Source organism: Haemorhous mexicanus, chromosome 9 (genome assembly GCF_027477595.1).
Source record: "Haemorhous mexicanus isolate bHaeMex1 chromosome 9, bHaeMex1.pri, whole genome shotgun sequence".
NCBI lineage: Eukaryota > Metazoa > Chordata > Aves > Passeriformes > Fringillidae > Haemorhous > Haemorhous mexicanus.
In genome coordinates this window covers 24,341,996-24,358,704 of record NC_082349.1, presented here as the reverse complement: position 1 = coordinate 24,358,704, position 16,709 = coordinate 24,341,996, and the positions used below count along the sequence as shown (strand labels likewise).

Genomic DNA, 16,709 nt, shown 5'->3' with positions numbered 1-16,709 from the left:
CCAAGGGACAGAAGGAGCAGCTCATAGCTCTGGGCACCCTGTTAGAAGGCTGCCATTCCCAGGGCAGCCCAAGTGGGAGAGACAGCTGAGACTGGGAACAGGACCCTGTAAGTTAACCCTTCTGCACCACGTGCAGGTGCTCTCAGAGGGTGTCCAGTAGCCTGGTCCTCTGGGTGTCATTTTGATGAATTAAGGTTTGACATAATTATGTTTTTTAAAAGAGGAATTCACGGCATGGAAGCTCCTTTGCTTTCTGCAGTCCTGAACTAACTGAGCCGTACCACTGAGACATGTGCAAGTTTGGGAAGATTTACAAAGTTATAGTGCTTCCAGTTGTCCTTCCAACTCCCAAAGTCAAAGGGAGCTTTATAGCAGTTACTCTTGCATTTATAAAAGGAATCTGTGGTTAGCAATACCTGGGCTCTATGCTTGGATATGTAGGGTTTCTAGGCAGGTTTTCTTTTTTTAAAATTAAACAAAACAAAGAGAATTTTGTTATAGTCTTCACACATCAGGAGATTAGCTGGAGTTCATTAGCAGCTGGAGAAGATGCTTGGGTGATTTGCCAAGTGCAAGGCATCCTGGAATAAGCACACAGTATTAGTCTAGGTACCTGTAAAGCCTCACTGGCCTTTTGCTGGAGAACACTCAGTAACCTTCCTGGCTTTGTGTGAGATTTGGGTAAGGAATACTGCAGCCAGCACTACACCAAGCTGCCCTAAGCTGCTCCCCTCCACACAACCAGCAGGACAAATGGATTCCTTGGGCCAGGATGGCTGAGGGGAGCCCCTGTGAGGGCTTCAGGAGAGGGGAGCACCCATCGTGCTTTCCTCTGGTGAACACTCATCCCTGTCACCACTGGGCTTTGCCACCTGCCCTATTTGCAGCTGCAGCTCTGCTGCCATGGCCCACAGCCCAGCTGCTCTCACACACCAGCCGGGCTCCCCCAACAGCCCAGCCCTTGTTTCCCTGGCCTCGCTGTGGCTGCCAAGCCACCCTCCTCCAGCCTTTCCATGGACTGCTGCATGGGATGGGCAGAAGGCTGGCTCTGCCCCACTGAGGTCATGCAGAATGTGCGTGGCAGCTCCTTTCAGCTGGGTACAATTCCCTTTTCTTGAGCCTTGTCCTTGAATGTGCTTCTGTCTCGTGTGCCTCGCCAGCAGCTTCTGCACAGCTCGGCACTGGATGGATCTACTTTTTCAAAGCCTTATCACTGAGGCAATTTTCCTCCTATGGAAAGTGAGGATGAAATTGCCTAAATTAAGTAATTGTAGCAGCCTTGAACGATAAAGCTTTCTTTCTGCTTGGAGTTGTTTTTGTAGCAAGACTGCCATGATTGTGCTTGTGTCCTATGTTTACTGGCATAGGAAAGAATGTGGGATTGGGATTTTATGGCACTTACATCTTAATGTTTTTCCCATGAGCTATTCAAATGAATCACTCTTGGATTTTTAGCACCTTCTTCCCACTGCAGTATGGGCTTGGGGACAGTCATACTCCCTTGAGCATGGATTTAAAACTTGGTGATCTTAGAGGGCAGACTTCTGTCAGCTTTGGTGCATCACCATCTCAGCAAGTCCAAGATCCAGCCTCTTGGATTGTCTGTTGTCCCTTTGGGTTAGGAGGGAGCCCAGCTGTGAAGGAAGAAAACATGTGAGTCATGATTGGAGGGCTGTGGGAGCTGCAGTTTTCCCTCCCTGCAGCCAAACCAGCCTCTCTTCTCATCCAAATCTTTTCAGTTTTACTTTGGGAGGACAAAAGTTTTTGAATGCAATTCTCCACCTCAGTTGCTCAGGTGGAACACTCCCTTCTTTCATTAAAACTGTGGTCAGAGGATGTTCTCTCAGCACTGAACAGCCTGATTTACAACTAATACTGGTTTGTGACTTGCCATGATAAATGCTATAAATCCTGGAGGCAGCAGTGAAAGTAGGGTTGGGATTTTACCTGGCTGATTTTTTTTTGTTTGTTTGACCATTGTATGAGGTTGGAGAATTTGTGTTATGTCTTTGGATCTCCAGCTATCTGCAGATGAAGAACAGTATCAAGAGAGTGGCACTAAGAGAGTGTTTATTGCCCCTCAGTTTGTTTAACAAACCTTCCTGCAGTCATTGCAGCCAGGAGAAACTCTGAAAAGGAAAATTTTGACATTTGGGCTCTGAGCAGACCTGAAACCATGCAGTTTTCAAGCAGTTTTCAAGCTTCAAGGATGAAGCCCTGATGAAGTTAATTGTAGGTTTCTGTAGCTTTTGTTTTTCTTAAAGTGCATGGAGGAGATATTTCAGGCATTACTGTGGTGTTAATCCTCCATGTTTCCCATAATTTCTCTAATCCCTGCATTGCCCTTGGCATTTATGCAAGGCTGCTATAAAGCTTCTCTCTTGAGCAGTTTCATGAACAAGCCCAAAGAAGTGTTGCTTGACAAGCAAGGCTTGAGGACTTCCTCCTGACTCTTCTCATCACATTTGTATGTATCAGTACCTTCTAAGGCAGCATAATTCCCTTTGAGAGAATCAACATTCTTGTTCTTCCCTCCTTTGTTCTCAGAGTGCACAACAGGACTTCAGCTGCTCGAGGCTGCAGCAGATGATCTTGGAGAGGGGACAATAAGCCTTTGTGGCTTTGTTTTCCCACAAAATAGTAATCCTGACTCTTTGATAGTGAAGACACAGCACTTCAGTCACTGAAGTGTTTGGGGATGGTTTTCTCACTTAGGTTTGCCAAGCAGCCATTCTGCTTCATGTCTTGAGGCCAAGGTGTCCCCAGTCCACCACACTGTTCTCAGGAAGAGCTACCATCTGGCAGAAGTGGCCTTGCACAATAACCAGATATTCCAGAACTCTGGTTGAACATTCCTGAAATATTTAGGGAAATCAGGCTTGTTAGGGAAATTAGGCTTGTTTGTTCTTAACTGGTACAAGCATGTTGGGGTGTTTTTATTTTTTTGTTTTTTTTTTTTTTTTTTTGAGGTCTTTTTTGTTGTATATCCATGAAAAAACATCTTGATCCTCAGTTTCTAAACAAAACAAAAAGTTACTGGGGAGTGTTAACTTGGGATTTAGCAATTTATCCAATGAGCTGCCTGTCATTATTGTAAAATAAAGAGGAAGAATTCCCAACTGTTGACCCTGCCACATGCTGTCAGAGTCTTCCCAGGTGCCACCTTACATTGCTCACAGGTGTAAAGGCAAGGAAGGACCTTTCCTATGTTAATGCACTTCTAAATCTTAGTGAATGCCCAAGGTCTCCAGGCATCCAGGCTTAGTAAATCATTAAAAAATATTACTGCTAGGTGCATGTGGAGTGGGAAATGGCTCAGAAAAGAATAGTTATTTTTAAAGATTATTTCTGGGTAAATCCTTTATGCTACTTTTTGTTTTCTCCAGACTTTCTCAAACAGACCACGTATGAAGTGGAGGCGTTCTTAGAGGCCATTCAGTTCTTCCGGCAGGAGAAAGGCCACTATGGCACATGGGAGATGATAACTGGCAATGAAAAAGAGGTAAAATAATATATTCCTGATGGGGTTTTTGGCTTTGGGTATTGCAGCTCTGAGGGCAGTGAAGATTATAAATTCTCTTAGCAAAAAGGGCATCTTAAAAAAGAAAATTTCATAAATGTAAATACCTGAGATTTACATCTCTTACTTATATGCAAGTGATAATTATTTTTTAATAAAAACTTCTAATCAGAGTCTTGTAGAGTAACAGTTACACTAAAACACCAAAAATCTGTGTGCTTCAGTTCTGCAGAAAAGAAATGCAAAGGCCAGAGTCTGGGTCCATACTTGGGCACCTGGCTTTGGAGCACTCATGGTAGCTGAGATTATCCCACAACCCCACTGGCATCACTCCACATGGCTTTCCGGGCATTATTTACACCCTGATTTATAATTTTTTTTCCAAACACTGAGCTCTCAGCAGCAAATGTTTACTTGTTTACTTTAGTGCCAACTGCTGGCTGTTTTCCTTGATGAAATCTGGCTTCCCTTTGGAAAAATAGAGAAAACCTTAAGGAGAGTGGTTTGTTTTAAGGAACCAGATTATTGTTTTAGAAGAAGCCTACCTTTCAAATGCTGAGAAATGTGGAATCTGGAGAAAAATCTATAAACAGTGTCTTTCTCACTGCCATCATGTCAGTGATTGAAGCTCCCTGCTACCATCTGACAATAAATTCTTACTTTAGGGAGTTACCTGAGAGGTTTTCTGTTCTCCCCTCCTCCTTCATGTCATGGAGCTATTATAGAGCTAGTTTCATTTTATGTTTTATTTTTCCTATTGCTTGCCAACATCTTACTCATAACCCATATGTCTCAAGAGAGCTGTAATCAGAAGACGTTCAGCCTAGTTCCACTATTATCTTCTTAGCAATAATTCATTCTGTAAGTATAGTGTGTTCTCATGGCCTGCTTGGACCAAACATAATAATTATTTTAGGCAAATATCCAAGCTAAGTGAGTGGTTTGGAGCAAGCAGGCTGAAATTTGTTGCTGTGAAAGTCCCTGCAGAATGCCAAGAGATGTATTTGCTGACACTCAGTTGTGGGGGCTGAGTCCCGGCAATGTCAGCGCATACTGGGGCTGCAGCATGGCTGGAGTGGGAGAAGGAGCCCAGGCACTTGAGGGAAGATCCACCAATGCATTAAAAATGTTCCTAGAGAACTCAAGATTCTTCTCAATATAAAATTGTGGAATCACAGAATATCCTGAGCTGGAGGGGATTCACAGGGACCATTCAGTCCAGCCCCTGACCCTTCACAGACACCCCAACAATCCCACCCTGTGCATCCCTGGGAGTGTTGTCCAAATCCTCCTGGAGCTCTGGCAGCCTTGGGGCTGTGCCCATTCCCTGGGGAGCTTGGGCAATGCCCAGCACCCTTTGGGGAAGAACCTTTTTCTGACAGCCAACTTAACCCTCTCCTGACACAGCTTCATGCCTTTCCCTTGGCTCTTAAATCTATCTGATCTGTTCTCACGTTTATTATTTGCAATAGTTTGCATTATTCATGAAATCTTTTTTAAGGGAGCCATTAGTTTAGGACCTGAATTAGTGAATTGCTTTTGACAGACATCTGAGTCAGCAGTGCTGAATATGAAGTGCTGCTGTGGCATTATCTTTAAGTACTTAAATGAAACTCCAATAAAAGTCTATTGCATATTTGAGGTATATTAGAGGTATATTACAGCAGGTATTGAGTGTTGTATTTCCACAGGGGCTGTTTATGCCCTGTTTTACACTGGGCTGCAGTCAGAGTCCTTCTTTACTTGTGCTGCTCTAGTTCCTGCCAGTTCCCTCTGCTGGTGTTGGTGCATGCCTCAGATCCCTCTGGCAGCTGTAATACACAAGGTGCAGTGTCTGGGAGCACGGACATGAATGAAAAAGCCCTGGCATGATGAAAATGGAATGTTGAGGGGTGTTTTTGCACTCTGTATTGGCTCAGCCAGCAGGTGGCTACAGCAGGGATGTGATCCTGAATGCAGACTGTGCTGGGCTGTTGGTGCAGCTTTCTCAGGCCAGAGATGGTGTCCATAAATAAAAATGTGGAGAGGGAGGCCTAGACTCCCAAAATCAGATGTATATTAAGTCTTGCATATTTATTTGGTGCATTTGAGTGGGACAGGTAAGGAAGGATTTGCAGCTCAAATCTAGGCAGAGAGAGTGCAAAGCCTCTGTGGGTAATTCCTGGCAGCTGGGAGGGAGGGACAGCTGAGCCACTGCCTGCACACATCACTCTGAGCTGCAGTGCTCAGCCTTCAGGTAAAAAATAGGGTGTGAACTTGTCATTTTCATCTCCTGACCATACAGATCCTGAGCAACCTGGTGATGGAGGAACTGCTGCCTAACCTCCAGACAATGATCCTGCCTAAAATGAAGGGAAAGAGGAATGACAGGAAACGGGCCTGGTTTGGGGTAAGGACTGACACTTGCAGAGTAGCTGTTGCTCATGGCAGCTCTCTGTGGGTGCTGATTCTGATCTCTGTTTCTCAATTTGATTTGGGTCCAGATCGTAGAGGAAACCTATGGCTTAGTCCAGCAGCAGGTGGCAGAAGGATTAAGTACCTTGAAAGAAGAATGCAGAGAATTTGCAAAAACTCTTGAAGGGACCATTCGTTCAGACATGGATCAGATTCTGAACTCCAAGAACTTCTTAGCTGGAAAAATCAAAGGTTAGTGGAGGAACAGCTGTGCTTTGGAGCAATTCTCCAGTGTTTCCCATTGTGTTGCCCAAATTACCAGATGTGCTTGTTTTGAAATCCTTGTGTTTTGAGAAATCCAACTGGAGACATCAATTTTCAGAACACAAATGAGCTGCCTTTGCTGGGAACTGATACCTGTGGCCAATGTGTCTGTGAAAATACCAGGTCTTCTCAAATTGAAGCTGACAGGTTTTGAGTATCCTGATCAGAGTTGTTCCTTCTGCTTTCATTTTCCCTTGCACAGTCTTAGGTAGTCACAGGTCATGTGAGCATAATTAAAAGACCTGATCTCTAGGAATGCACCACAAAACTAGGTTCTGGTTATGTGACCAGTACATGGGCTTTCAAAGAATATTTAAACCAAAGAGCTTCTTAGGTGGCTTTTATTTAATGTGAAGTAATAATAATTTTGTTATGAATATATAAAGGAATGTAAAGAGCAGGCAAAATGTTGTTGGTGTTGCTTAAACTGTCAAATAAATAAATAAATAGCTGGTAATCATACTCGGAGCTGCCCATTTCTCTGCCCTCACAGTGCCCCCAGTTGCAGTGTTTGCTTAGGTGAGGCTTGGCACAAGAGTTTTCACTGTCACTCATAAAGCTGTGAACTTCTTTCACACTCTCATCACCTCTGTGGAGGTGTGACTCCAGGGAAAAATACAAAACCCATTGAATTAACTGTAAAGAGATAAGTTCCAATTACTTCTTTCACTGTCTCTAAATGCAACTGTTGTCCTGTGTGACCCTCCAGCCAGTGTTTCTGAGCCTGCCCAGAAGTGCTGCACAGAGAATATCCAGCCATTCCTCACCTCCATCCTGGAGGAGCTCATGGGCCCCGTCAGTTCCGGATTCACGGAAGTGCGCGCACTTTTTGACAAGGAAGTGAATGAAATCATCCAGGACTTCCAGAAGACCAATGATATGACCAGGCTAAAGGAGGTAAGACAAAACAGAGCTGGAGCCTTTACATGAGCACAAGGATGTTCTGGGCTAGGCCTTGGCTGGCAGCAGGATTTGCTTTCCCAGGTGGAAGCACGTGAGCGCCTGGTTTTTTCATTTAGAAAGTCTTGTGGTATTTGTGCTACTAGAGTGCAGATACCAGAGTTTGGGCTAAAGCCAAATTGTTACATTCTCTATTAAAAATTCACCTCTGGTTGCTTTCTCTCAAAACCTGCATGGGAATGCAGAATGTGGATCAGCTCATGACCCTGCCCTTCAACTCTGTGAAAATGGAGCCCTGCTATCTGAAAGTGAACCTCCTCCAGGAGCTCCTGCAGGACCTCAAGAGTCGCTTCAAGGTCTATCACATTGATTTTGTGATTCAGAGGACACAGAACTTCATGCAAGAGGTACTGTAAGATCCAGTTTTTCCTCCTGGGAGAACAGGTTAGGTTTGTCCTGCTAATCTGCTTCAAAGTAATCTTGATAAGAGCTGTGAAAGAGCCTCAGAGTGTCTCTCAGGCAAGGTACAAGTAACAAAACCTGAGAAAACCAGCTAGAAGCTGCTTGACACTTATATTTGTGAGACTCTGTGTGTGAGTTGTTCAGCAAGGCATGAAAACTTTGGATGGGTCATCTGTTACCCTGAACTTTCAGGTTCTGAATTCCCAGTGTCTCAGCACCAAGAAAGTTGTGTGTGTAACTAGTGGGGTGGCTAAAATTCACCTGATTCCCTTTCTCAAGGCATGGTTTTTCAGGAAGGGTATTAAATGTGCTTTACCAAAATGGAATGTGTCCTCCTTGATAGTTGATTTTTCTCACTAATATAAAGTAAAGCAATTAATGTTAGAAACTCAGAGACAGATGTTTCAGGGTGTAGGTGCTTTAATCCAGCCTCTCTTTTCAGGGGACTGGTGGAGGTGACAATATCATTCCAGATGAAAACTGAACTCCACCTCTTTGTCCCCTCTTGTGTGTGTTGGTACAGGCTATAACTCTGTTTTCCGTGGATTCCTCCTGGATGCCTGGCCAGAAGTCTCTGAGGAGCTGGCCAGCAGACTGATTTCAGTTGCCAGATCACAAGGCAGATTTGGCCTTGGAGCTCTAAATTGAACCCTGTGATTTTAATCTGTATTTGGGAAATTTACTAATCTGCTCAGTAATCTTGTAAAGTGGAGCTGGTCCAGATCTATGGAGTGGAAGTTATGAATATGGAAAACAAGTGTCTAGGACAGTGCTGGGACAGGGTTTTCCTAAAAGCATCTCTTCTGAGTACAGCCAGGACCAGCAGCCAAGAAATGACTCAGAAATAAAATTCTGATTTCATGTCTGGGTCTGTCAGGGGGGACCATTCCAAAATGCTGCCAAATAAAGTATCTTTCACAGAGTGAAGACCATGAGTGAAGACAAAGAAGTAGACAGAAAAATAAATCCCATATAAACCAAGAGGTCACTTTTTTCCTGAACAGAACATGAGTCAAAATAACAGGAAATAAGTTAAATTATAACAGTTGTTCTAAACATGCTGTTATTGCATCTTCCTCTTTAAGAGGCTGGTATTTTCCTCATAAAAATATCGCGTAGTCTCCCTTTTGGTCCATGGACGTTTATTTCATAAATAAGTGAAATCAGACATGTCTGTCTTAGTGTAGTATTTGGCTAAAATGTACCTCGGGTGGAGGGTGGAGCAGGATTCCTTGCCTTGGGAGCTTGGCATCCTCTAGTGGCCAGTTTCAGGAAATCTGGGAGCACGGTACTCAACTGGCTATCCCCCCCCCCCGCATACCTCCCGGTACTTCTCCAATAAGAAAACGTTAAAATTTGAATGGGAACAGCTAAAGAAAAGGCAAAGCCTCATTAAATAGACTCAATTATAGCTTGCATAACTGTTTGTCTGGAATATCTTCAGAGTAGGGGCATAATATTCTTAATGATAAGCTGAAAATATGGTAAATGCCAGCTTAGCATAATTCTGTGAGAAATGATCGCTCTCTGTGTGATTTTTGCTGATTATTTATTTGTATTATAATGAAAGCTACAGAAAATGATGTGCAGTATGATTAAATACTGTTTATTAATGATTAATGATAGAAGTCAATGGGAGTCTTCTTATTAGGGATAATGAGTTTTGACTGTGGTCTGTATACACAGATAATCAATTCTACATTTTGGCTCTGCCACCATCAGTTTGGGTGGGGACATGAGATCAGATCTGTACAAGAAAGCTGGGACAGCATGATAATGATACCACAGCTTTAATTTTATTTGATTATTGCAGCATTTCAGTGCTCTGCAGAGCACCTTCTCAGAAACACAATTTAAATTAACAGTTTCACTTATCATTTTTGCAGGATTTTGATGTTACTGGTCTTTAACAGCTTTTTTTCTAATTACTATTTTTAGCTGATGGAAAATGCAGTTTATACGTTTGAGCAGTTGTTTTCTCCAAGCCACCAGGCAGATTCAGCCAAAGTTGCAACAACCATTGAAAAAGTCAAGCTGAGAGTGCTGAAGGTAAATGTCATGTAGCACATTTGCAGGTTGCCTTTCTGGAAACAGAATATATTTTATATGAATGTACCTCAGTATTTGAAAGAGGATAGGCTTTTACCATACAGATGAAAATACTGATTTGGTGGCACTTAACAAAGCCGCCCATTTGGGGGAAAAAACCTAGTTCTGGGCAGACATTTATAAAAGTATTTGCATGTGCAGTCCCTTTAATTGTAGGCAAATCGGATTATTAATATGCTGTGGATCTGCATAAATAATTTTTAATTAACTTCATAATTAGCCTGCCACTGGGATTCTTTACTCTCAGAAAGAGCAGTGCTGAAACATCTGGGGAGGGCAATCGGGGGTTGTTTCTATCCTAAGAGTTAAAAGAAGCAAAAGAGATCCCAGAACAGTAGATTTTAGAGTGATTTTGTAGAAGCTGGACTAACCTGCATGGCCATTCCAACCCTGTGCACCTGTGACGCAGCAGCTACAGGCTGACAGGAAGCAGTTCCCTGTGGGAGTGGTGAATAACCCCAGGCACGCGTGGGCTTGTTTCTCTCTGGTGTGTTTTGGCAGCAATATGACTACGACAGCAGCACCATCCGCAAGAAGATATTCCAGGAGGCACTGGTGCAGATTACCTTGCCTACAATGCAGAAGGCACTGGCTTCAACATGCAAACCAGTAGGTGTCTGGGACTAAAAACCTCAAAAAACAATAATGGAAGGCAGGGGAGGAGCAGCACCTTGGCAGTAATTCCTTAACACTGTCAGACTGTTTTCTCTCAGAGGACTGTGCAGATTTCCTGCCTGCTCAGTGCTTAGATGTGCCACTTCATGGGTTGGGTAGGTGTGGAGCACAGGGACAAGCATTTTATCACATGGAATATGTGTGCAGACACCTCATGTCTCTATCACAGAGGAAGCAGTGGGGGAGCAAACTTCCACAAGCCCTACCTGTTTAGTTTCCCACCAGCCTTTTGTATTTGTGCCTCTGCAGAAATGAGCAGCCAGCTCTAGAAGCCAAAGTGTGGCACAGCTGACAGGCCCCACCAAGTCCTGACCCTTTACTTGGAAACCTCCAGGTGATTTATGTAGGTGCCTCTTCTAGAAATGGGCAGAGGTCACTTAATTTACTTTTTTATAGACCACCAAGCAGCTGCTTGATGACAGTGATTCAGTTAGACAGATGGGTATAAATCAGTGAGCTCAAAGTGTTACACACCTATTAGAAAAACAAAACCAAACCCCGTATTTCCGATGCACCGTGGATTTGCCTCCTTGGACAAACAAGTTGTGAGGCATTTCCTCAGCAGATGTTTGTTTCAGCAGGCAGTGATCTGCTGTGCTTTTAACGGTGGTTGTATTGCAGGAACACTGTTTGGTAAGTGCATAATTGATTGTGGACACATGTAGCTCATGGAGTCATAGTTCAAACAGTGCACCCCAGGAGCTGTCATGGGGTGTGGCAAGACCTGCTCCATGGCATCTCTAAGCTGTTTAGTTGCAGTAGGACTCAGAATCCCTCAGTTTTCTCCATCTGTTCCTTTCTTCCCTACCTGCACAGGAGCTGCAGAGATATGAGCAGTACATTTTTGCTGATTACACAAGTGTGATCCAAGTAGAAAATGTGTACGAAGAGATTTTACATCAGACACTGCTTGAAGAGGCCCTGAAAGGTGAGAACATTCTTGAGGTGACAGGAATAACACTGCAGCCTGTGGCCCATGACCTGTTCCTTCAGAGCTTCCCAGAGCCCTCGCCTGGCTGTTCCTGTCCCGCTTTCTCCAACACTGGTGGTTATGTCCCTACAGTGTTTTTTCATTTGGCTCACTGCAGATCTGCTGCAAGCCCTAAAATTTGATTTATGGGGCAGCTTTACTAAATCCGTAGAACTCAAGAGTGATGGCTTGGCACAAGCCTTTTTCTAACAAAATGTAATTATGGCAACTTCACTTGATCTCCATTCCCGGGGCCAAGGAGGGGGATTCTGACCTTACTTGTACAGATTTGGTGATGAATAAATGGCAAGACTATGCCAATTGCAAGAATAAGAGAATTTCAAAGACTAATGGTAATAGAGATTAATTTCCTCAAATGAAATGAACTGCTAGATGCAGTTTCCAGTACTCACTGATGCCAGTGCAGTACTCCTTGCAGATGTCTCTGCTTCTGTGTCAGAAAATGAGACTATTCTTAATAAATACTACATATATATATATATATACTTCTACAATACTTGTATCTCTCTATATGCGCCTGTCTATACCCTGGATAAAATACAAGCAGATGTACTACACAGGATGTTTTCACAGACCACAGGCACGCCTGTTCCAAAACTGCAGTATAATAATTGTACCAGTATACTTTTATTGGCATATTCAATGTAAATCCTTCCGCACTGAAGCATTACTCTTGTGCATTGTGGGTCCTCTGCTTCAGAAATGCTTGTGTCAATACTAAAGTGCCATTATTCAAAAAACAAAATCCCCATCCCCAGAAAAGAAATGTGAACTAAAAGGAAGCTGAAAATGAACATCAGTGTTGTCTTTAATATCAAAATGTACAACATAAACTTGGGAAAGCACTGTATGTTCTTCCCTGTGCCTCTGTCAGCCTTCCCAAAGCAGTTTGGTGTTTCTGTTTTATTCAGTGATCAACGAAGCTGCTGTTCTGAGGAAGCACAACCTGTTTGAGGATAACCTGAACGTGCCCTGCGAGAGCGTGTCCAGCCTGACGGAGCTGAGGACCCCCGTGGGATCAGCACAGGGCACCCCTGCCAAGGCACCCCCAGCTCCCCGAGCCGAGGGCTTGGACACCGAGAGCCACGGGGACGAAACGCTCATTGTGACAGGGAAAATTGTGTGGGAGAAGGATGCTGATGAGGGAAAGTCACCAGACAAAGAGGCAGGTGATCAGGCCAGCAGAAGGGAAGCAGTGGCTGTTACAGGCATGGGTGACAAACAGGAGTCCCCTTCAGCTGGCCACACTAAACAAGGAGCTGGAGAGGGAAAAAGCGCGTTGGAGAATGTGTCAGAGAGTGTAGTGAGCACTGAGGGAGAACTCAAGGCACAACAAAAAGCTGTGGAGGAAAAAGTAGCTTCTGGGACTGACACTGCAATAAAAATTTTTGAAGCCAGCCCTAAAAAAGAACTGAAGGTACCTGATAGAGCCGTGGAGGAAGAGGTGACTTCAGAGTGTCAAACAGTAACTGCTGTGTCTGTCAGTGGCACTGAGAAAGCAAGCACAGCACAGGAAAAAGTTTCTGAGATAATGCTCACTTTCCCACCTGAGGGTGTAACAGATACAGAGATTTTAGGGAGTGCAGAAAAGAAAAGCAAGGTAGAAAATGAAACTATGGGAAAATTATCTCAGAGTGAAAATGCAGTAGGAACAGGGTTTGAAGGGGATAGTAAAAAAGCAAGGGGTGAGAGTACTGAGACAAAGATTGTTGCCCAGGATGAAAAGTCAGGGAAAGCAGAGCTTGGAGATAGTCCTAAAAAAGAAAGCCAGTCAGAAGAAAAAAATTGTAAATCCCCCGATGATGTGAATGAGATCAGGAGTTTGCTGATGCTGACAGTTGAGATCCCAGCAGATACTCCAGCTGAGAACATAAAGGAGGTCTGTGAGGGTGAGCTGCTGAAGTTGCAGGAACACCACAATGGGAACTACGAGTTGAGCGAAGTGACCGTGGCAGAAATTCAGGTGAGCCAGAAGATGAAGAGTGAAGATGTAGCAGAATGTGCGGAGTTCAAGGAGGAGCGACCGTCCTCAGCCAGCCTGGGGGCAGATGGTATGAGGGTAGAGAGCGTGCCCAGGGGGGCACAAGCACCGTGGCTGGTGGAAAGCTGGGCTGCACCTCAGGAGGCGAAGGTAGAGGTGGAGAACAAACCAGGTGTGTGGTACGCAGGTGCGGGAGGTGAGAGGTTGCAGCCAGAGGAACAGACGGGAATCGCGATGTATGGGGAGGAAGGAACAGGGAACAGCCACGCTGTCGCAGAGGACGGTGAGACACAGAGCCCCTTTCCGAGCCCTGCTGCAGATGCAGCCACGAGGGACGTGCCCATCCTGGACAGAGCCAACCCGGGCCCAGAACTGCTGGAGCCGGTGTCCCTGGAGCCGCAGCAGCGCCGGGAGCAGCCCAGCGCAGAGAGCACGGTAGACACAGAGCCTGGGCGGCGAGAGGGGGAGCCGGGAGATCAATCCTCTTCACACGCAGGAATTCAAAGCATGGGAGGAAAAACGATTCTCCCAGAAGAACACGGAGAAGACGGATCTGCACAGCAAAACTCTGAGGAGTAAAGAGAAGCTTTCAGCCCAGCCCTGCAGGACCTTTTCACTCCAGTAATCCCTGTTCAGTTTTGAATACTTGTTCAGGTCGGGGCTGGAGGAAATGCGCTTTGTTGTGGTGTCCCCAGCTCCTGCAGGTTTCCCACGAATCCCTTCCTGAGGGATGGGTGATGGGTTTCCTTTTGGTCAAAACCAGATTACTGCTGAGAAATCTCATCTGTCACCTCAAATCTGCTCCCTTTTAAAGCTAGAGAAAAACTATGGAAATGTGACCACTGAATGCTTCAAATGCCCAACTATCATCAACTTATTTTAACAACTTAACTGTTCTTAAGGGTCCTCTTGATTTTTAAATGCATGGTTTTGACATGTACCACTCTGATTCTGGTGGTTGGTACATAAGTACTCGAGGATGCTTTTAGTATTTGCATGCAGTATACAGGAAATAAAAACATTTTTTAGTAGTAAACAGAATCAAATAGTTGATTTAGTAGATTGCTGAAAAGCCACACTGTGCAAAATCTGCAAATGGATAACTTAATTATTTCCAAGTTTTGGCAGATATCAAAGACGAGCAAATATTCTGATTTTTAATTTGTTTTTCTTTTATTATTGTATTTAAAAAGGGGAAAGTATGGGAGCAGGTTTCTCAGTCCCACTCTGTACTTCGGGGTTATTTAGCCTTCCAGAGCACTTTATGGCTATTTTGTTTTGTTTTGTTTTGTTTTATGGAAGGGAGAGAAGAGAATGTTTACAATAACTATAACAATTAGGCAGCATTTCTCTGGTTTAAATCCCACCATAAAATAGATTCACTTACAGCTATTTCATAGAGAATATCAAGTCCTGCCATTCCCATTCCCACTGAGTTACTCAGGTCTGTAGACCTTTTTAGGTGTGGAAATCATGTAATGAGTGGCAACAATTGTGAAATACTAGAATCATCGCATCTAATTTCTAATGCAGATGTTAACTGAAGTGACAGGGAGCCAGAGGTTGTTTTTCATGTGCTTAGATTTTGGAGGGCAGAATCACATTACAAAAGCAGTTATTAAAATGAGACAGTTGCTTTCATACACACGATCTATATCAAGCCATGATCTTGGCGCAGAGTTGCTTAAATGTGTTTTTTGCATCTCAGTTTGCACAGAAGAGCTTGGAGATGAAACCCAGTATTTCAGTAAATTGGCCTTTCAAATGCAAGACCTCACTTTAGACGTCAGTTTAAGGCACCTTGAAATTCTGGCCTGGTGTTTTGAGCCTGTTTCTCAATGTCATACAGTGCAGGACAGCAAAGATTAATTATAATTGCAGCAAGGACTGCAGGATTTATGCCCATAAAGACACGGGAAGAAATAACAAAGTCCTGGGAGCATAATATGTGTTAGCATTTAACTTCAGCAAACTGTGCAAAGTCTTTTAATGCTATCAAAATATTCTTTAATACTAACAGACCATTGACACTAGAGGAAAAGGCAAATATTACTGTGTGAGGAAGGAACCTTGTTGAGTAACTGGATAAACCACTCTTGTCACTACAGTAAAATAAATGCAGTTCCTATTTATTCTAGAAGCTGTACTGTGGTATGGAAACGTGAAGGTCACAGACATCTTCCTTGCAGAAGTACTTTGACTTGTTTCCTCCTTTTATTTCATGCAAAAATACTAATTTGGAAACATACAAACCACTGCCAGCCATTTTTTTTTTTTTTTACAGATCACTGGTTATTTTACTGTCAGCTGCTTCACTTTTACAAATCATTAACTATTTTTAATTGGTACTGAGTGTTAAGTGATTTTAAATTTATAAAGTGCTTTAGAGTTAAGCAGCAGCAAGCAGCCCTTTTATGCTAAAATTAGGGGACATGATGGGGTTTTAGTACTTTTTTTGTATGAAAGACAGCATGGCAGCAAAAAAGACTGCAGCCGCCTGCAAAAGGAAACTAATTCATTCTAATATGAATTAGATACATCTGTACAGAGAGCAGTTTGCATAAATATTTCCATAATGGTAATTTTGGAGTTATTTCTGTGGCAAGCCTAGATCTGGCTAATATCTTCCTGTGATACATGTCGCATTGCTGAAAGCAGATGCTCAGATGTTTTTCACCAGAGAGATTGGTAAGGATGGGGAAGATTCAGCCTGTATAATTTAAATTCCAGTTCCTCGTGGCCATGGGACTTGTTTTCCTGGTTTTGGGCATTTTCTGCCCGTTTGCAAATGGATAAAGTAGTGCTTTTCTAGTCTTTACCACAGTTGGTTAGAAGCTACAGCTTGGTTAGAAGAGCTCAGCAATCTGCAAGGTTACGTGGGACCACTGATCAGAAATTATAATAATGCAGCCATTCTGTCGTTTTTGTTGCTTTCTTGCTGTCTCCTTCTCAATCCGGGAACCTAATAAATCGCTTTTCACGGCCCACGGCCGAGAGCCGGGTGCCCTGAGGGGAGCGGGCTGGGGTGTGGAATTCCATGGGGCTCCCCCTGCTAAGGGCCAGGACATGAAACACACTGTATTTGCTTGGAACTTTGTACAAACGCTTGTCACGGAAATAAAGACGCTCTTCCCTTCCATTGCTGGGAGGCTGCTTTTGTGAGGGTATGATAATTCGGGGGGTTTTATTAAAGAAACGTTCCTCGGGAAGCTGGCAGCGACGGCGGTGTTTCTAGCACGGAGGGGAGCTTTTAGGGGAGCAGGAGGTGACAGCGTGAGGGGGAACGGCTTCAAAGTGAGCGCTGGATTGGGTATTTGAGAGGAAGTTCTTCGCCGTGAGGGTGGTGAGGCCCC

The 16,709-nt window shown here is 43.9% G+C and overlaps 1 protein-coding gene across 1 annotated transcript in view; it reads left to right on the top strand.

The window, feature by feature from the left end:
• Positions 1-16,495, top strand: part of NIBAN1 (niban apoptosis regulator 1) — a 54,670-nt gene extending 38,175 nt beyond the window's left edge. The window contains exons 6-14 of the mRNA XM_059854542.1: positions 3,387-3,502; positions 5,805-5,909; positions 6,004-6,166; positions 6,948-7,135; positions 7,384-7,545; positions 9,539-9,649; positions 10,211-10,318; positions 11,201-11,312; positions 12,287-16,495. Coding sequence (XP_059710525.1) covers positions 3,387-3,502; positions 5,805-5,909; positions 6,004-6,166; positions 6,948-7,135; positions 7,384-7,545; positions 9,539-9,649; positions 10,211-10,318; positions 11,201-11,312; positions 12,287-13,935 — 2,714 coding nt within the window. The 3' untranslated portion in view covers positions 13,936-16,495. The remainder of the gene's footprint in view (positions 1-3,386; positions 3,503-5,804; positions 5,910-6,003; positions 6,167-6,947; positions 7,136-7,383; positions 7,546-9,538; positions 9,650-10,210; positions 10,319-11,200; positions 11,313-12,286) is intronic.
• The last annotated feature ends 214 nt before the right edge of the window (positions 16,496-16,709 follow it).